This window comes from Thunnus maccoyii, chromosome 5 (genome assembly GCF_910596095.1).
Source record: "Thunnus maccoyii chromosome 5, fThuMac1.1, whole genome shotgun sequence".
Taxonomy (NCBI): Eukaryota; Metazoa; Chordata; class Actinopteri; order Scombriformes; family Scombridae; genus Thunnus; species Thunnus maccoyii.
In genome coordinates, this window is record NC_056537.1 from 20,905,735 (window position 1) to 20,926,745 (window position 21,011).

Consider the following 21,011-nt stretch of genomic DNA (forward strand, 5'->3'; position numbering starts at 1 on the left):
AAAGTAAAGTAAACTTACAATATGCAGTGATAAGCTCAATGCAGAGATCCTGAGGTCACAAGTGCTACATATAGTTCTTAAAGGTAAGTTTTGCTATTTGTTTGCCTGGTGTTAATAGAAAATTACTAACCGCTGGACCTACAGCATATTATTTTCCAGACACACTTCTTAAAAAGAGACTAAAGACCATATTTTGCATGTAAATGTTATGAAAAGTGTGTGCATATAAGTAAAGAAAAGAACTATGTGCCTTAAAACAAACTTACTGGGGGCACATTCAGTTTTATATTGTCCAGTTTATTATATTAATCAGATATGATTTGTGACCAGACTATCAGACAGAATTCAAATATACACATACTAACAGTCTGTGCAGTCTGCACAGAGGACATGACCTCAGTGACCTTAGCGACCTCTATGGTAGCAACGACTCTGACTCTTAGCTTTGATGCATTTCTAAGAGGTTAAACTAATAAACTTACATCCACCTACATTAAAACACTGCTTGTATGTTAATGTATCAGTAATTGTTACTTATTTTGCTTTCTTTTAGAACTGAAACAATTGATTGATTAGTCTATAGATAGAAAAGCATCCTGCATTTATGAATAATAATTGATTAATTGTTTAGGTCATTTTTTCTAGCAAAAATACCAAACATTGATTGGTTACAGCTTTACTGTGAGGATCTCTCTTCTTTGTCTTATGCGATAGTAAATTGAATATCTTTGGGTTTTAAACTTCTTAGTTGGATAAAACAAGCAATTCAAAGACATTAGCAGTAGGAACTTGTGATGGCTTCTGTAGACCAAACAATGTATTGATTAATTGAGGACATAATTGGCGGATTAATCAATTATAATATTTTTTTTATACAGATGCTGAGACTTGATTGTGCACTTCAAATAAATTCTGACTTCACTATTTCACACTCTGAAATGGGCCCTCTTAAAAATTAGTACATTTCCCAGATACTAATATAGTTTTATCCAAAAGAATACTTTAATTCTCGGTAGAATTTTAAATGTGGAGATTTTACTGTAATTATTTTTCCATTTGTCCTCTCTTCTACTTTTGTCTACTACTTGTAGTTGTAGTCTGGGGTAAGAGAGGGACATTTATACTTATTAACCATGTAAAGAATGTAGGTTTTACACTAGTTGTTTTTATGAGGAAAAAAACATTTACAATCCTACAATTGTTACCTAAAACAGAACACAACAGCCACAATGATTTAAATGAATGTTATTGAATGCACAGAATGCAACAATGTTTTTGGATAGTGATTTTTTTTTTTTTTTTTAATATTTAACCTGGACCGACCTCCATGTAAAAAAAAAAAGTTTATCAACTGCACGAAAATTTGAAGTTGAAATATTTCCATTTTTGTATAATCTGGGTCACTTTAGCAAACGTAAAAACGAGTCTAATTTGATCTGAACAGTATGTAAGGCTTAATATAGGCTACGCATTATATTTTAAGCAATGTAAAGCCAAACATTTATTTATAAACTATAAAGAACCCCGCGTGGCTCTTGAACACGTCATGCAGGGTTCCGCCTCCTCTGATTGGTCAAAGCAGGTCAGCTGGTTGTGACGTTGCAGGCAGCAGCAGGTATGGACGCTCCGTTGTGTTATTTCTTGATTTTGTTGTGATTGCTGGAGCTCGCAGTCTCATGCCACGGCGTCTGTCTAAACCGAAGCGGGTTCTTGTGCAGCTCCGGGTCTGAACCCTCTCCGTGACGCCCTGGGAAGATGTCTGCGGCCGAACATGACTTCAGTCAGCTCAATAAGTTTGAGAAACTGTCGTGGAGGCCCTCCATCCGCGACTCAGGTTTGTAAACAAAACCAAGAAGCAGCCCTGAGTCAGCAAAGCAGATACCGAGCCAAAGGTTAACCTTGTGGGTGGCGTCAGTCAGCGTTGATTTTGTGCGTTTGTGTGAGTTTTGTCAGTGAGTTTTGCGGCTGTAGCTTCAGTGCAACACACAGGCCAAAGCGAGCTAACGCTGCTACGGAAGCCAGCAGAAATTAATGAGTGAATGAACAGCCAGCAGACAACTGCAGTGCTATTGTTGCAATCTTGTTTAAAGAGATTAACATATGAGAGGCTGAATGGATGAAAGACAGAGGGGAGGGGGGCACAGAGGACACATACATTTGCATTAAACACACTGTATCAGTCCAGAAAACATTCATTACTTTCAAACAATGCAAGTTTAAAAAGTTAAATCCTGCATGTTTGATGTGTCACACGTGCCTGCATGACAACGAAATGTTTGCTTTGACAGAAGTGATGCGTTTAGAAATAATCATTAGTAATAAGTATGGCTGCAACTAACAATTATTTTCATTATCGATTAATCAGTCAATAATATTTTCGATTAATCGATTAGTTGTTCGGTCTATAAAATGGTGAATCATGTCGATTACTGTTTCTGATATCCCAAGATGATGTCCTGAAATGTCTCCTTTTGTTCAACAGTCCAAAACCCAAAGATACTCAGTTTACTGTCATAGAGGACAAAAGAAAACAGAAAATATTCGCATTTGAGAACCTGGAATCAGAGAATTTGACATTTCTTTGTAAAAAGATGTTTCAGAACGATTGATAGATTATCAAAATGGTTGGTGATTGATTTAATAGTTGACAACGATTAATCGACTAATCGTTACAGGTCTAATAATAAGTCAATTAAAAATTGTTTAAACTGTAAACGGAAATAGCTCACATTACCTCCTGGTCACTCTAAATGGCATCCACTGGTTTTTGGAGTGTCATCAGTCCATCTCTGGAAATACAGATAATATATTACATTCAAGATACAAGCAGTACATTAACTACATATTTCTGTCTCTCTCTGTCTTTTTACTTGCTACGTGGTGACTTACTTCCAGGCTCCAAGAAGCGTGTACGATGGCTTCAGGCTCGACGCATCTTCTCCCCTTCCTGCCCCAACCTGCGGATTCCCAACAGGTTTCTGAGAGAAGGTACTGAATTACATGGCCGCCCCATTAGACTTTGCTCGGCGGAGGAGACCAGTGTCATATAAAATTCTTGCAGTTTAAGGAATATATTGTAGCTGCAGTGTTGTGCTAAATCTTTCCATTCACTATAAAATGTTACATCTGGGACTTAAAAAGCTTGTTACATTCCTCCCACAGGACACTGTGTACCCCCCGCTCGGAGCGGACACCGCTGTGTGGCGGACAGCACCAACCTGTATGTGTTTGGTGGCTACAACCCAGACTTTGAGGAGGCAGGCGGGTCGGAGAATGAAGATTACCCTCTTTTCAGGGAGCTTTGGCGGTTTCATTTTGCCACAGCGACCTGGCAGCAGGTCCGCACAGAGGGTTACATGCCCACAGAGCTGGCCTCCATGTCAGGTAAGGACTGATGGGATGTTGTCCTTAATGTTGTCAAAATTACAACCGCATGCTCTTATTTAGAACCGGGTACTAGTCTTACTTAAATGCACCTTGTGGAGTTTTTGGCCACTAGTAGGTCTACGGAGCAATGTTTTTAGAAGTGGATCCCCATTTTGTTTGTTTCTGTGCACACATACAATACACATTCCTGCCAACAGTTTCACACTATTCCTCTTATCTACAGGCCCTATTAATGTGGCTACAAAGGCAGAGAAGAAGACTGCTAGAAAGTAAATGACAGATGTAAACAGTGCAGGTTTCAAACTTGTAAGAAAAATCCCCTCTGCAAATGTTTTGTGAAGAAAATGCACTCAGTGGGGTTGTTAGACCTCAAGGATACACACACACTGGTGTGTGGTCAGTAACAATGTAAACAGAGACTTTGTTTGTCTACAAAAAAAATTCCTCAGGGCAGCTTAAATGTCATCTACATAAGTTGTCAGACACACTGCAAAAAATCAGTGTGTTTGCACACACTTTAGAAACCAGATTACAGTCAGCTCTCTGCCTCAGCCTGATTTCTTCAGTGACTTTAGTGTTCTGATGAGTGAGACTTTAGTTGTAACAAAAAGAAGAAAATACTGAATATAATTCCTGCTTCAAAACCTTTTTTTTGAATGTTTTGAAAGCTGTTTTTTCTACATGAACATTTGCTCACTTCAAACTGCTCTACAGTGCCTCTGGTGGTCAAAATGTTCACAGGAAACCTTTAATACAGGTTTTAATTCTAAAAAGGCAGCTCAAGACTTCAGGGACTGAAATAGCACTGGATGTTGATTTGAGCCAAACTTACCTTAACTTACTCAGCCAGATATCAAACTGTAATAGTTTGATAATGTTGTTGTCTCTCTCTCTCTCTCTCTCTCTCTCTCAGCTGTTTTTCACGGCAACAACCTTCTTGTGTTTGGTGGAACTGGGATTCCATTTGGTGAAAACAACGGTAATGACGTCCATGTTTGCAACGTTCAATACAAACGATGGAACCTGCTCAACTGCAGAGGGAAGAAACCCAACAAGATCTACGGACAGGTAACAGTGTTTGTGGCTTTTTACAACTGTCCTTCTGTCATCATCATGTATTCACAACTCTGTGACTCTGCGGCTGTGTATTCTGTCCACAAACATCTCTCAACACTCTCCATTTTCCAGGCGATGGCCATTATAAATGGCTACCTCTATGTGTTCGGAGGGACAACAGGCTACCTTTACAGCACCGACCTGCACAGGCTGGACCTCACCACCAGGGAGTGGACCCACCTCAAACCCAACAACACACCCACAGATCTACCTGAGGAGAGGTCAGACAGCAGAGATCATTTTAATAACAATTAACAACTAAAATATATGTGACACAAAGTGATTCCCAGAATACAGATTAAAATAGACTGAAATTATCGCATTATTTTACAGGTACAGACATGAACTCGCTCATGATGAACAAAGAATATACATTTTGGGAGGTGGGACTTCATGGACCTCATATCCCCTGGACAAGGTGAGAGAAACGAGCACATTGACAAAATGTGATGTAGAAACATACAGGTGTTCCTTTTATGTATTTAATGTTAATTATTTAATTTGTCTTCTTCAGATTCATGCTTATAACTTGGAGACAAATTACTGGGAGGAAATAGTCACCAAACCTCATGAAAAAATAGGTTTGTGACTTGTTTTTGGGGGAATAAAATTTGATTTTTTTTTTTTTTTTTTTCTCTTGGAAGATCACACATTAAAATTACTTTGTTTCCTTTCATTATCATGACAGGATATCCAGCTGCCCGCCGGTGTCACAGCTGTGTGCAGGTCAAAGATGGTAAGGACTGTTTCACCCACCACCTTCTGGATACACACATGTCTGAAATGTTTTTTTTTAATCATGTCTCGCTCTGTTTCCACCTCTAGAGGTGTTTATATGTGGCGGTTATAACGGAGAGATGATCCTGCCCGACCTGTGGAAAATCAACCTGCAGACTTTTCAGTGGACCAAGCTGCCTGCCGTCATGCCAGAACCAGCCTACTTTCACTGTGCTGCAGTCACTCCGGTGAGTAAATTCACTCATTACCACGTCTTCTACACGAGATTTCTACATGAAGGCAAATTTTATATCCTGCCACTCACTCCTCTCGCTTAGGCTGGCTGCATGTATGTCCACGGCGGTGTCGTCAACATGTCTGGGAACCGAAGGACTGGCTCTTTGTACAAGGTGTGGTTGGTGGTTCCCAGCCTGCTGGAACTGACCTGGGAGAAACTGCTGAAAACGTTCCCTCACGTAGCCCAGCTGTCCACCCTTCAGCTGCTCAGCCTGGGACTGACACACACACTAATCCAGAGGCTGAAATAGACGAAGCACCGAAGGCAGCGGTACGTGACGGAACAGCACTGACTCTAAATCGCTGATAACGAGGCCAAACATTTCTTCATCTTAATGAAAAATGATGTCAGATGGTTCTGAAAAAAAAACTTTGAATGCCTTCTAAATTTATATAAATGTGTGTTTGTTTTTTTTAAATGGAAAGTGCAATTTTTTGAGTTCCTTTGTGTGTAAATGTGTCAGATTTGCATACATCCATTAGAAGCCATGCATCAGTGTGGAGACGAGAATCACTATATGCTGATTTCCTTTGCTCATCATTTATATAATTCACTCCTCAGTTACTTTCCCACATGTCACCAACACTTGTGATGAGCTTGCGAGGGAATGGCTAAACGTTGCGTACACCATTTCTTGAAAAAAGCAGAATGAATGTTCCTTCTTGTGGTGTAATTTTTTTTTTAGCTTCCTGTCATAGGCTGAGATCGGCTCCTTTCACTATTGCTGACATGACAACACGTCGCACACTGCTGTCATCTTTTGACACATGTTCAGTCAGCTGCTGCTACGCCCACTGTGACATAGATAAGGTCAGAAATTACAGGTGAAATCTGTGACCATGTGTCTTGAAAGACCAATTAAATAGTTGCGAGATTCTCGGAAAAGAGGCACACTGCTGATACATTATAACTGTGATACCTCTTAACAGTTTAGTTAGGTCAATTATTTAAGGGATCATGTTTTAGCCTCAAGGACTCTCTGATTGCATGCTGATATCAGGCTGCGATTTTTAACTCCACGCTTCAAATTGAAAAATGTTCCCCTCACTGGTCACATTAGGCCTTGTGATCTGATAAAAACCTCTAAAAGCTTGTTAAAACATCTGTGACATGGCATCACTGTGAATTTTCTAGTGCCTCTTCCATTTTTCTTCTTCTTTTTCTTTTTTTGACTGAAGCTCACTTAGTTAGGAATGAATTTACACACCTGTAGCTCCACAGCGACGCTTGAGCCTTCATTGGGTGCCTTCCGAATTCCCCCAAAATGTCACACGTTGTTATCATATCTCTGTAATTCATCTTTGAAAGTCTTATTCATTCATGACTCTCTGGATTCTCCATGTGATGTTCCCGGTGCTCTCCACATGAGCCTTTTTGTTTCTGATTTTTTTTTTTCTGCTCATGATTAATCAGGAGGTGCCACTTGCAGCTAAAGATTTTCCCATAACTTTAAACCCACAGAGACATTTTTTACTTATTTATTTTAATCACTGTGCTGCTGTTTAGTTTTATTACAAAACTTTAAATTATAGGTAAACATGTAGCTACATTTGTTTTTCCCGCCTGATTTTTACTGTCATTTCATTTCTCACATCATGACTGAACTCCATTTTAATTTTTATACTGTAACATAGGCTTTATTATTTTACTGTTTTTATTTTTAACTTTGTTTTTTTCGTGCCGTAGTGCTGTGGTACTTTGAATAATGAGCGGCATGGGACTTTTTAAATCAGTAACAAGGTACCGTATGAAAGGCAAACTCAAGATGTGAAATACTGTGATCTGAAAACATTCAACATCGTCAAAATGTCAGGAGTATCAGTCATTTTTGTGAAACTAGATTTTGGTACAACTAGATGATTTTGATGAAATCAAATCTATTGTTATTACTGTGGACTGTAAACCTCTAACACTGTAGTACTGCTCCCAGCTGCTTCAATCAAGTCACACGCCTTTAATTTTTTTCCACCAATTTCGTTAGCCTCTATCTTGAATTTGCACGTTGTGTATCTCGACAGCATTTTATTTCACACATTTGTTGCAGCCGTGTTGGTACAATATTAAGCTAAACTCCATGTTTCATGATGTACAACGATGCCCATTTTCACATTCAAAACCTTGCTTCACATACTTGTCCTTAGTTTGACATGTTACGGCCTTATTTATGTGGTCTTGTGAAGAAGGTCTACTTCACTACGCTCGGATTTGGTAAATGTACTGCCTTGCTTAAAACCGAGATGTTTATATTTGCATTATCTTCGATGTTAATGAAAGTTAAATGATCTCTTCTGCATGTCAGTACGGTGTGCATGTCACTTCACATGAACTCTTAGGAGAAAAGGTGAATGTCTCCTCAAAGGCAGTTATGACTGTAATGTACATTATGTTTTGTAATTCCTGTCTGTACAAACAATAAAAACACAGGCAGTCGGTTTTTTTCAAAACGTTGTATTGACAGATGTTGTTTTTGTTGTTGCTAAGCACAGCCAGCCATGCCACTTTTTCAATATACTGTAGGGTGTTTCTGTTCTGTTCTGTTAAATAATGTCACTTATGTAATGAACTCTGAAATTTACCATCTCTACATTTTGGAGTTACAAAGTATACAAAATGTATTACAACATTATCCTTAAACAAAATACAATTAGTGCAGATACTTTACATCATAACACCGATCTGTATTGTAAAAATACTGCTTTTCTTTCCTACGACACTGTTTAGCATAAGAATCTATGAGTATAAAGTAAAATATTTAGGTATGTTAGCTTACATACCGTACAGTTTACAGTGGTAGGAGTGATCTATTTGTACAGTCAAAAAAATTACCTACCTGAGATAAATTTCAGTCTTGTCATTTGTATAATTTAAGAAACAAAAAATGGTTGATTAAAAGGTCAGTCTCAGGGCTCCCACTATCATAATCCTGTCAGGATTAAATTTCATCAACAAGGAGTGGTATGAAATATGAGTGTCTTTCCGACTTAAATAAAATGGGCTGAAGATTACAGTCCCAGAGTCAGCAGCCTGCTGGAGATGGAGCGAAGTAATACAGAGCCAGTAGGATAAGATAGACGACCACCAGAGCTGTACCTGCATAAAACAAGACAGGAAATAAAAGTGAGTATTGCATCTATATGTTACACATTTTGACAATGCCTATTTGTTCTAAAATGACATCCAACCAAATTACCACACTGGATTAGCATGTTTCATTTCTTACTACATTTTCCTCAGCATACTTTAAGTATTTAGATATATTTCCCATCTTTCAGGCAGCCATCGATATCATCACCATAAATTTTGTTATCATTGCATTGTAACGCAGATGCAAGCAGGGACCATTGTGACACTTGTTTTGCAGTTTTACTAAGATGTTTCTATATTTTACTGACTAAAATCTGGACTTTAGTTAGCATGGACTAAAGTTAAAAGACCTCTGTTGGTAAGTTATCCATAACTTAAAGATAAATGACTAAACCTGAATCTTGGGACAGTTACTGTGGTGCACTCAAAGAAGCTTCAAGATGTCAGACTTGAGGATTAGCTGCTGATCAGCGCTTCTTAATGCAATTAAAACCAAATATTTCACATATTTCAAACAATTCACATCCAAATCACAACATCTAAGTTTGCTCATTATACCGTATGTTTTGATTTTGCAACGGCATAGCTGATGAATGTTAACTTTTCAAAACTGCAGCATTACCATGAGATTATAAAGTAACTGAGAAGTGAAGCAAACATTAACTGCGAGGGATTAGCGATTACTGCTGTTTTTTAAAAGTATGATGAAATCACTGGAATTCTGAGGATGCTCAGCAGTAATGCAAACTACATACAATGTATAATTAAACATGCAAAACAACCAGCATGGTCCTTAAAAATGGAAAAAAAAAGAGTTCACTCAGTCAATCTTTGAGGACAAACACCTCACATAACTCACATCACAAGTTCAGGATTGATTAACTAGAGGTTTTTTTTGGAAGAGTCACAAGACAACATTATTTGATAATTATTTCTTTTCTATTTGCACAAGCTCAGTTGTCTCATATTGCACTGTGAAAAAACTCAAAACTTACCCTGAAAATAATCTGACTTGCCATCCATGAAGATGTAGTTGACCAGAATCACGCTGAAGATGCTGGCCCATAGGTGTAGGTCACTGAACAAGAGCACAAACCCCACATCCTACACAAAGCAGAGATGGAGTTTAATTACAGGGAGCTATAAACCACAAAGGGAAGGTATCTTTATGAATGAATCAATGATGAAAAGGAAGAGGATGTCTTACATAGAAGGCATTAAATAAGACCAGAATTGGAATCTGTAGCATGCAGACCTGCACAGCGATACAGCTCCCCACCTCCAAGCTGGAAAAAAATGCAAATAATTTACATACAGACATCACTTTCCAAACCTTGTAAGCACCTTTTCATATGAGCCAGAATTTACCTAAGACTGATGTTGTTTTGGAGAGCAAACTGAATCCCATTGACAATCTCTGGGATCTCAGGAACCATAGCGAGAACTGTTACCCCAATGAAATACTGGAGACAGAAATAGATACATTAGCACAGCAGGAGGACACAGTCAGACAAAAAGCTCCTCAGATGTGCGGCCCGACCTGAGAGATGTTGGGCTGGTTGAGAATGGGCTGGATGTGCTCAGTGGCGAGGTCAGCGCAGGCAGACATGAGCACAGTGGCCATGATGAGGATGACCAGAGACCTCCACCGTGACCAGTGGACCACTGCCCCATTGTGGCCGGTCACTGGACAGACACACAGAGAGAGGACATGATGTGGTGTGTTAACATTAACTGAACCCTCACTGTTCACCGTATTATATCTCAATAATGCAAGGTGCAATTCTGTTTTAGCTGTTAACTCTGAGAAGGACACTCGTACCTTGGCCCTCTCCAACATGAATGTCATAAATGTGGGAGTGTGTCTTCAGTGTGAATATCAGCCCAATGATGTAGGCAACTGGCAAGAGGGCAGACACGGTGTACACCAGCGGCCTAACGACAAAGAACACACACAATTAATGAGAGGGAAGAAATATAAAAGGAGCAGCTTACTGAATTATTTTAGAAATTAACAAGACCGTATGGTGGTTCTCACAGGGTTTGCCTCATTTGTTTCAAACATTTGACATCACTGCCGAGCACTTTCGCATCACAGCACTAGTTTTTTGATTAATTTATCACCTTCTTGGTAGATACTGGTTTCCATTTGTTTCCCAATGGTATGAAAATCAGCTGGAAACGTGCCTGACAAACAGTTTTGCATGTTACTTTTATCAATTGTCAATTTTATGTTATCATTGGATGGTGATAGAGCTGTGAGTAGGGTCTGTGTTGTAACTCTTCGTCACCTCTGCTCACAACAGCAATACCATGTCTTAGAAATAAAATATGTTGGCAATAGATCACATTATGTCTAGCATGACTCCAGCTTCTGCAAGTGATTTTTGTAACTGAACCGAAACCAGTAGCTCCCTGAAACGCCAACATTAGCCTAGAAACTTATGGTATAGTTTGGAAAATAGTAGTGATGTTGGTAGTTATTCACAACTTGTAGTTCAAGCTGTAAGGTCCTTTAATTGCTTTAGAGTCTGTATACAGTATAAATATATAAAGTATAATTTCTTACTCAACATGGCTGTGGAACAAAGTACCGTTGTTCTGTTGAATAAAAACAGAAAGATTATCACATTATACATAAAACTGTGCATGTAAGTCATACATTGTTTGTTATAATGAGTTTGGAAGGTTTTTGGCTTCCTCCCGGCTGAGGATGCTGACCAGATCGTAATGACAGTTGTGGCAGACAAACGGCCCGCTGCTGTTTCCTCCAGTGGAGTTGGTGCAGGCGTTGCACACCAGGTTCCCGTAAGCCTTGGAGAACAGCGTGGGGGCAAATACACCTGCCGTTGACAGTAAGGGGGATGAGTCAATGCATTTTGGTAATGTTTTACATTGCAGTTGATTTCAGTCAGCCTCTATCACCTGAGTATCATCAAGCATTTTCTTTTTCCATGTGGAATTGATTATTTGATGTTTGAAATATTAAACATTTCTTTTTCTTACTGGTTAATAATTTTGGACATGTGACTATTTCTTTACACAAAGTACTTCTATGATGGTCTACTGCCTAAAAAAATCATATTAATCATGGCTTACAGTTTCAGTATTTAGGACGGGTAATAAATTATATATTAATTTACAAACTCACTTACTAAAACATCTGTGTCACATGTAGAACTTTCTTTCATTTGATTATTTTATATCAACTAGAGGTTAGTTTGACACAAAATGTTAAATTCTTTTAATTAATTTAAGCTAGCATGTGGTACAAGAGTTAAATGTAAAACCTGAAAACACTCACACAAATGCAATAAAAAAAAGCTGAAAAAAAGACTGCAGCTGTGTTGCCTGCAGGTGGCGCAAGTGTTAAAATGTAGCCACTATAACCTTCATTGCCTTTAGGAGGCTGGAGGTAATGCAGGGTGCTATTGAAGAACTGATGTGACAATGACAAAACAGCTTCTCCTGGTGGAGACTTCAGCTAACTAAATATGATTGAGTTGGAGACCAGTTCCATGAGGTGTTTTGCATCTAAAAATACAGCTAGAAATACAGCTGAAAGTATCTGATACTTCCAGAAACATACAGCTGGGTGTTGGCATATTGCTTTTCAGTTATTTACCTCCTACAGAGATGAAGAGCAACGAAGAGCTCACTCCTGTACAGCGACTGTTGAATCGTTGCTCACTGTGTCTCAGCCCTCCAATTATCATGCAGATGCCCTGAATAAAAGACAAAAAGCTTCAATTTATACATGGTGTTTCCGTTTGGCATAACTTTCACTGATTTAATGATTTAATGAAATGATACAATGTTAAATGGAGGTGGCATGGTGACATGCAAAAATTAAAAAATGAAATAATTTCCACAGTGGGTGAGGTAGAACGCTGGTTCATTAGCTTAAAATTGCTTACATACTTTTGAGAATGATTGTTTTTACTAAATCATTCTCAAACATGTAAAAAGAAATGTGATGTGAATGTCTCACAGGGATGAAGAGGATGCAGCCCAGCAGCGTGCCAGTCAGTGCTGCCTTCACAACCTCCTGCAGACACGGATTGGCTGCCCGGTGACCCCTGAGCAGGGCTGTGATGTAAAAGGTCAACTCTGTGATGGAGCCGAAGGTGGCGTTCACCACTGCACCCACAGCAAAGTTACTCTGGGCTGAGATGCTGCAAGTGCCAGAATGACCAAAATGAACATCTGAAGTATTGTGATAACACATTTGGCACTCTAGCTGTAACGAGTACCATCAAACTCAATTTGTTTTATTTCTCCTTGGGTCACTCTACAGGTGTATTTTAAGGTAATGAGAAACAGCTCACCTGGCGATGCCCATACCAATGTAGTATGACAGAGGTATGATGGAACCAATCGCTGTGGCGAACTTGACATCAGAGCTGGCGTACTTGTTTTCTCTGTCGATGTAGCCAATTACCATGGCAATTATTACAAGAGGGAGGAGGTCTGAGATGAGGGTCAAAGATGACAACAGGTCTTCATATGATGCACGCTGACACACACACAGAAACACACACACACTCATACACACTACACATCTAATGGTAAAGGATACTGACAGCAAATACATTGATCCCATCAACAGTATACTTGTAGTAATACCAGTTTGCAGCATGGTAGCAGCACAGCAGCGCTCTGGTCTCATAGCCTTGATTCTAAGGGTCAAGTAAAAAAAAAGAAACTGTGCATGAGCATCACACCAACACTGACAAGGCTTGTATTTCTCCAGGTTTAACGCTGGAGCTTATTAGTGCTAAATATCTGCCTTGCCTTCCTCTGCGAGCAGGTGGAGACAGAAACATCCTCAGGAGCCAAGAGAAGGATGACACTCAAAGTGCGTGCGTTCATCTTGGCAACAGGGATGGTGAAGACCAGGATCCAAGAGAAGAAGCAGGCCAGGAAGTGGATGGCCACCAGAAGAGGATATCCCAGCAGCAGCCACACATAGGTGGAGATGCGATGCTACGCAACAAGAAGGACACTCATTTATATCCCATGCTTGATATATGATATACACAGTGAGAGAAAGTGTGTCCAATCTTTTGACTGGTACTGTATGTATACTTTAAATGTGGAAAGTTACCCAGTATGGAGTGCGCACAGGTCGCCCTGGCATCTCTGGGACTGGCACCTCTGTGGGTGAAGGCAGCAGAACTGGTGAGTTATCCTCCATCCCCTCTATGATGCAGTCACAGTCTGGCATTTGCTCACAGCACCTCCTCAATGTGTTTCCAATCTGGAGAAACATTACAGATAATTAAAGCTCATTAAAGCACCAACTGTAACATTTAATCTAGTTTAATAATAATCACAATCAAAATAATTCTCATATACATAGTCACATTTGGAACAATCACAGTAATACACTTAAAGTAGCACTTTTCTAAAAGTTAATAACAAAATTACAAGACCGCACAATAAAAGAGAAATATAAAAAGTCCCCAAAAATATAAAAAGTCATAAACCAATATAAACTTTTATTCACATAAAACTGAATTTTGTTGAACTCTGAAGTGATTGTTCTAAAATCTTGAGGCGTCACTGCGAATGCTCCATCTCACTGTGAGATTCTTTAAGTCACATTTCTGGATCTGAATATAAACATTAGTGACCTATGAGAACAATCTAGGGTGCAGAGGGTTCAAAGTTCAGACATGTAGGTTGGTCCTGACTTTTTGTATATGTAATTTTGTAATATATCAAAATCAAAAATAATTATATAGGAAGGGAAGCCAAAAAAAGATGGTGCTGCTTTTTTGGGGGAAAGAAAATCCAACTGTTTGTGTTTTAACCTGAGCACCAAAAACTAACTCATAAATAGAGAGAACCGCAAGATTTGTTGCCTGAGTCCAGACCTTTAAATCCGCTCCCTCCACCAAGTCAATTCTGTCTGATATCAGGCAACAAGATTTGAGCACAAAATTTCACATTTGATGACAGAGTTTTTGGAGCTGAGAGTTGTGAGAACCAAAGAGAATATCTGGTACAACGTTTGGCTGACATCTAACAAAAGGACAATTGGGTAATTTGATTTTCACAGGCAGACACAGATGTGTATCATCCCTGAAATGATACACATCTAAAATTGAACCTTGAGAAACACTATAAAGAGGCATTAATAATCTACCAGACACCTGCTGACTTCTATAAGAATCTGCAGCACAGTGACTCCACTCTGGCACAGCTTATAGTCTGTAGTCTACACTAAGTATAGATAGTGATCACAGTGTGCTGTATATCCAACAGAACCATCTACTAAAGAGGTCAGACAGATTGTAATACTACAATAATGCTGCACCATGTATTCGTTAGGCTCGCAACACCAAACACCGACACAGCTCTGTCCTCTATCACTGTAAGTTTGTGTTTATGTTTCCTCTGCACTCTGTGAAATAACTGGTGAGCCGCTAGTATTGATATCAAACTAACTCTTTGCACACGTAAACTTCGTGAACTTTAAAAGTCTTGATGGGAAATTTGTTTAATTGTGTTCAAAGTGTCAACTGCATCTGCAAGGACACATTGCAATAACGAGTTATTGCAAGTGGCTTGTGAAGTGTTGCAGACTTGTGCTGTTATTCAGAAAAAAAAAGACTTCTGCTTTTATGACCACAAGTCAGACAGAGATTATGAGGAAACTAGAGGATTTATTGTTTCACATGCTCATTTCAAACATTAACTGAACCCAGATCCATGAAATACCTCGTGGATTGACTTGCCGAATGGCCACAGGAAGTAGCAGGACAACTTCAGGCAAAGCTTGCCTGAAGAGAGAGAAAGACATAAATGAGTGAGGATAATATGTGATAATCAATATTAAACACTGTTATTATCCTTTGTTGATTGGCTCACCTACCATATGGTACACCAGCGACGGTGATGAACATTAGTATGCTGACCAGGAGGTACGCCAGAGAGACCCACCAACCAAATAACAGCACATACGCTACATTTCCAATTGTGATGAGATGACCTGACAGTAGGATGACAAGCAGACCAAAACCATTAGTGAAGGGCTGACAAGCCCCACAGTGACAATTTGTATCCATGTAATTTAAAGGTCCCACATGGTTTTGGTCAACATTCCTAATTAGTAATAACAACATTGTACTCTTAAAGTTAATTGTCAGAACAAGGTGACATCTCTAAAAAGAAACAAGAGACAATCATAGAGGTTTTAAACAAACCCCGAGGTTAGCCAAACCTGCTAACCTTATGTACGTTGAAAGGATTATTTATTGGTCACTGTAATTAATCCTGCTGTCCGTTTTACCCACAAAGAGATCCCAATTTCAACCTAAGTGATGAGGGACAAAATCCATTGCCCTCTTCTGGTGCAAAAATGAATTCTCAAGTTTAAGCTAATATGAGGCTTGAGCAGTCTGAGTTAGTCAAATCAAGTGGTTATCTTCCAAGGTTACGGTATTTTTAGCACTAAATTCCTGCTTTGTGTTCCTCAGCTGCGGCTCAGCAAGGAAACATTGTCTCTGGAAATTCAAAGAGGGAATTTGATAATAAAAAGACCATAATTCTGGAAGATATCCATTATTTGTCTACTGTAAACTTCAGCTGAACTTAGCATGCATTTTGACACAGAATGAAGACTGTGGATTTTGTCCTCCATCACTTACACTGACATCACTTTAGGAAGGGATCTCTTTGCAGCCAGTATGGACAGGAGGAACAATTACAGCTACTTATAACCCTTTCAATGTACCTAAGGGCAGTATTGTTTGAAGAAGGACTTGAAAAACTGTGGACCCAAACCGTACATAGTACACAAGCACAATAATCTATTACCTGGACCAGTGCGTGGCCTAATGACGTTCAGCTCGGAGTAGAGCTCTTTCACCACTTCTGACCTGTCTTCAAATGGACGCTCCGTCACATGGCTCTTCCATTTTCTAAAACCAAACTGACACACACACACACAACAAACAGTGAGTCTGAGTGATGAAGAGTTTTGCCTCTTTCTATTTGCAGTGGGAAACCTTTGCTTTCAGACTTTTTACCATGTAGTTGTTGACCAGTTTGTTGGCTTCCACTTCGTTCTCTGCTCTGATGGTTCTCTTGCTCTGGAGGTCCTCCCAGCTATCCTCACAGACATGATGGCTTGGGCCTAAAATGACAAATGACAAATGTTTGTAAACATGTCAGCATTTCTGTGAACAAATCTAAATGCTGGCTGATACTCACATGGGTGTGCTGACATGTGTTTTGTTGTGCACAGGGCAGGACATGTGCAGTGATGTGTAGATGGAGTGCAAGTGCCTGATGAATTAGGTTGCTGATCTCTACAAAGGCGGTCGTGGATCTGACCATGATCGTATCCTGCCGGGTTATCCTGTTCCCATGAAAGATCTGCAACACCAAGCAAGAAACTAGTTAGTCAGAGAAAACTAAAAGATGTGTTATATTGTCACAAAGTAAGAAGCTGAAATATTGGACAACAAATTATTACAGGAAAAAAGTTGAAAAGTACGGAAACATCATGTGCTGAATACTATTTAGTGGTACTGAAAAAATGGATCATAAGGTTACTGTACCATCAATCCATGAGCCAGACAGTCATTTTTCATTATTTGTTGTAGTAGAAGTAGCAAAGAATATTCTGATCTATTTATATATTATTATATTAATATTATGATTTTTGATGTTATTACCATTTTAGTAAGGAGACAAAACTGTGGCGAAACCTTTAGAGTTTACTTTTGTACTTTTGAGTTTGTTGCTAAATCATGAAGTCAACAATAAATGTTTACTAGGGCAGTTTTACAGACATGATTAAAGTAGGGCTGGGTATCGGTACTCGATACCTTTAATTTGACCGAAATAAGCCAATACCAAGTAGTATCAAAACCCCAGTCAACCGATTCCTGCATTTGATTGATTGGATTGATTTGATTTGAGCTTCAAGATGTCTCCTACTTCACTACAAAGTCCATTCTCAGTGATTGTGCACTGGAGGCTTCAAGTTTCCACATCACCCTGTGCAACTTGCACACTGAAGCACTATTGGCTCCAAACTAGTTGTGAAGTCACAAATCATGCTTGCACAAACCTTAAACTCAGATTTAAGGCGAGCACAGAGAAAACTTCCCCCTACAGCAGACTAATGTGAAAACACATACATCATTCTGCACAGTGAAGCAAAAACATCCAACTGAAGTGAACATTTTTTAACAGAAGGGGACTTTGACCATGTATAGGAAAGATAGAAAGGCATCTTAAAAATCTTTTAACTGCCACACTGCTATCATGAATCAATCAAGTCTTTGTCTTGAGGACAACATCCACATGCATTGACTTGCTGTTGGTCTGTGACAGTGTAAACACTCTATCTGCAGCACCACAGTCCTTTCCTTACAGTGCAGAGCCAAACTTGCTGAGTCAAATGACCAGCGCTCCCAGTGTACACTGCACTGCCCACAATACCACCTCCATCAGTGGGCGAGGTGAAGTGGTGGAAAGCTTAAAACATTTTGGAATCATATTGGGGGGGGGGTTAAAAACATACCGCTTCCAAAATCCTGACCCTCCCCAACCCCCCAACCTCTGAGACCTCAGCTACAGAGCCATCACACACATATGACCTTGCTCCATTTTTCACAGTACCTCAAGGACTTTGAAGTGGAACAAATCACATTTTGACATGACCATCGTCACCTCTGTCAGTAGCCCTGAATGCATTTACAGTATAAATATTCAGATGTTGTATCACTGCATCTGTACCTAAGTGTGGGTTTATGTGGATGTACAAAGTTCCCCTCAGAGGTAAAAAGCTCATCTAACTATCTTTCTACTCTTTACTACCTCTGACAGCTTGACAACAGCTGGATTTGTTCTGCATGTCCTGCAGTGAAACCAGAGGCATGACTGCAATTAAGTAAAGGGTAAAAACAGCCTTAGGGTCATTCATTCATTCATTCATCCATTTCCAGGGTTTGTCTCTTACAAGATACAGCCTTGATAAGTGAAGAGAGTACTCCCATCATGAGACAAGCAAGCACGTTATTCGTGACTTCCCCTTTTAAAAACTTTAAAACACACACTTTAGGTAGAGTTTTAGTTCCTCTTTTTTTTGTCTTTGCTTCCTGAGATGTGTAAAAATATAAAAGACACCAAAAAGTGTTACTGATTGTGCACTAACAGAGGAGGTCTTAGGCAGCATTACTTTAATTCACTACTATTAATTAATAATAAATGTGTAATCCTATATCACCACAGGATTAAGATAAGTTAATCACTGTCTCTCAATGACAATGAACGACAGCCCCCAGTCTTCTTTAATTCATTATTACCTGGATAAACATTAAATTCATATTATTCAGGACATAATCTGATACATGTTAACTTACCTTTTATTTAAAAAAATCTACCAATTTTGTCAGTTTTGGCAACTGAGGATCAGATATGTTGCTGACACTAAGTGATGGAGAAATTTTTGGTCAGGGCTAAAACAAGTATTTCATTGATCAATTCAACTATTTTGAAAATAAGTTAACTGTTTACTGCAGTTATGGAGCAAAAATGTCAAAACATTTTCTGGTTCCTGCTTCTCTGTTGTGAGAATTCGCTGCTTTTTTCTGTTTTATATGGCTGTTAATCCAATGTGAAATCTAATTAAATTAACTTATTTAATTAAAAAAAAACAATTAATTGATAACTGATTGAATAATTAATGATAAATGAAAATATTCATTAGTTTGCAGCTACAGTGTGTCATACAGTAACAGCAAACACGACCACTAGATTTTAAATGTCTCATAATACTTTTACACGTATATAACCTCTCTGTCACGTGGAGATTTGGGCACACACACAAACACACACACACACACACACGCTGAGGGAGCCACCTCTTAATCAATAAGACGTGACTGTCCGATATGCAACAGCACTGTCGATGCTGAGCCGTCATTCACATTCACTCATATAATTATATCACGGTAAATAACACCTAACGCTACTGTAAACAACATGCAGACCGACTTAAAATGGAGAGTGTTCAGTATTTACACTGCTGTTACACAGTCTGCTTGTTACAAATAAAGTTTTTTCATTATCACACAGGCTATATAATAAGAGCTCCAGCCGCTCACCTTGACCGTGTTCAGCCGGCCTCCTCCTCCGGCTGGACGTGTCTGTGCTCGGTGAGGACGACAGAGACATCTCCTCCGGACAAACACTCACCGGTAAGTCTTATTGCTGCAGGTCTGACCCGCTCATCTCCCCTCAGTCACGCTGCTGTCGCTCCTCTGCTGCGAAGTGGACGCACTGACTCACGGAGATTTAGGCCGCGTGGGATTGTGGGAAATGTAGGCCGTCATTGTTGAGCTCCTTAAAGGGAAAACCCACCCTAATTAACAGACACCCGAGCTGTTAAAATGAGTTTGTACAGCAGGTTAAAGCGGTGGAAGACATAATATTCCGACTCTTGAGTAAAAGTAGAAATACTAGAATGTGAAATGAATATTTACCAGTACAAGTCCTTCATTCAAAATGGTTCTTACACAAAAGTAGGCTGACAGTTTTAGAAACAAATTCCTTATTTAAACAGGTCCCCTCCAGACATGTTTTAAGATGTATGTAAAATACTCTACTTTTAATAATAATTTGTGTCTGGTTTTTTCACAAAAAAAAAAAAATAATAATTATCTTGTTAAAATCCTTTAAATCTCCTCCTTCTCCCTCATTAAGAATTCCAGAATCTAAAATATGTAAATATTTTTCATTTCAGAAATTAAACTGATGGACATAAGATACCTCCTATTTCACTGTAAAGTCTATTATCAGTGTTCACTGAAAGCCTCAAGTTTCCATGTCACACCTGTGTAAGTTGAATATTGGACAACATTTGGTTTCCAAACTAGTTGTGATGTCACAAATAACAGAAAATCAGATTTTCAATGAGCTCAGAGAAACTTTCCACTTTCAGCAGATGAAAGTTGAAACAGTCTTCTAGTTCATGAAGCTCAAACATTCAATTGTCGGCACAGGAGGAAAAACATATTTTTGAGTGGAGGGAAACTTTAACCAAATGGCACCTTTCAGTTACAGTATTATATATGTTATATATGTATTATTTTTGTTAATGTGTGAGCAGCTTTTCAATGTTGTAACCACATGTGGAGCTACGTGATTCATCTACCACAGCTTTCATTAAACATCCCTTTTTCTGTTATATATATTATTGTATCTATTACTTTTTCTATTTATTCTATTCTAATTTTATTGTAATTTCTTTTATTTGTTCTAATGTATCTTGTTTTTATTTTAAGTCCTTACACACTTAAAATCATTGGGTCAAAACGCAGCCACCCAGTTTGGGTTAATATAACTACAACACAATACTGGGTTAATGTGACCCAGAAAGCCACTCAAG

At 38.9% G+C, this 21,011-nt stretch overlaps 2 protein-coding genes across 2 annotated transcripts; one reads left to right on the forward strand and one right to left on the reverse strand.

Moving 5' to 3' along the window:
• The first annotated feature begins 1,582 nt into the window (after positions 1-1,582).
• LOC121897125 (kelch domain-containing protein 10-like) lies at positions 1,583-7,962 on the forward strand. Its single transcript, XM_042411426.1, has 10 exons — positions 1,583-1,834; positions 2,896-2,988; positions 3,163-3,384; positions 4,301-4,455; positions 4,576-4,724; positions 4,837-4,921; positions 5,018-5,084; positions 5,192-5,239; positions 5,329-5,468; positions 5,559-7,962. Exons 1-10 carry the CDS (start codon positions 1,756-1,758, stop codon positions 5,766-5,768), a joined length of 1,248 nt encoding a protein of 415 aa, XP_042267360.1. The 5' UTR covers positions 1,583-1,755; the 3' UTR covers positions 5,769-7,962.
• LOC121897124 (putative cation exchanger C521.04c) lies at positions 7,485-19,910 on the reverse strand. Its single transcript, XM_042411425.1, has 20 exons — positions 19,729-19,910; positions 16,823-16,987; positions 16,639-16,745; positions 16,427-16,541; positions 15,483-15,599; positions 15,329-15,390; positions 13,710-13,862; positions 13,397-13,588; positions 13,182-13,281; positions 12,931-13,072; positions 12,594-12,777; positions 12,228-12,327; positions 11,324-11,445; positions 11,172-11,203; positions 10,425-10,537; positions 10,143-10,288; positions 9,971-10,065; positions 9,810-9,888; positions 9,598-9,706; positions 7,485-8,608 (listed from the first exon to the last, which is right to left on the reverse strand). The coding sequence occupies exons 1-20, from the start codon at positions 19,796-19,798 to the stop codon at positions 8,535-8,537; spliced, it is 2,277 nt and encodes a 758-aa protein (XP_042267359.1). The 5' UTR covers positions 19,799-19,910; the 3' UTR covers positions 7,485-8,534.
• Positions 19,911-21,011: the final 1,101 nt, after the last annotated feature.

Excerpts from the sequence above, each read along its gene's own strand:
- LOC121897125 (XM_042411426.1), top strand. The coding sequence starts at position 1,756 with ATGTCTGCGGCCGAACATGACTTCAGTCAGCTCAATAAGTTTGAGAAA. Across the intron at positions 4,922-5,017 it reads CCTCATATCCCCTGGACAAG|ATTCATGCTTATAACTTGGA; the intron begins GTGAGAGAAACG and ends TGTCTTCTTCAG. Across the intron at positions 5,240-5,328 it reads CTGTGTGCAGGTCAAAGATG|AGGTGTTTATATGTGGCGGT; the intron begins GTAAGGACTGTT and ends TTCCACCTCTAG.
- LOC121897124 (XM_042411425.1), bottom strand. The coding sequence starts at position 19,798 with ATGTCTCTGTCGTCCTCACCGAGCACAGACACGTCCAGCCGGAGGAGG. Across the intron at positions 15,600-16,426 it reads TAGGCCACGCACTGGTCCAG|GTCATCTCATCACAATTGGA; the intron begins GTAATAGATTAT and ends TCCTACTGTCAG. Across the intron at positions 9,707-9,809 it reads TCTTATTTAATGCCTTCTAT|GATGTGGGGTTTGTGCTCTT; the intron begins GTAAGACATCCT and ends TGCTTTGTGTAG.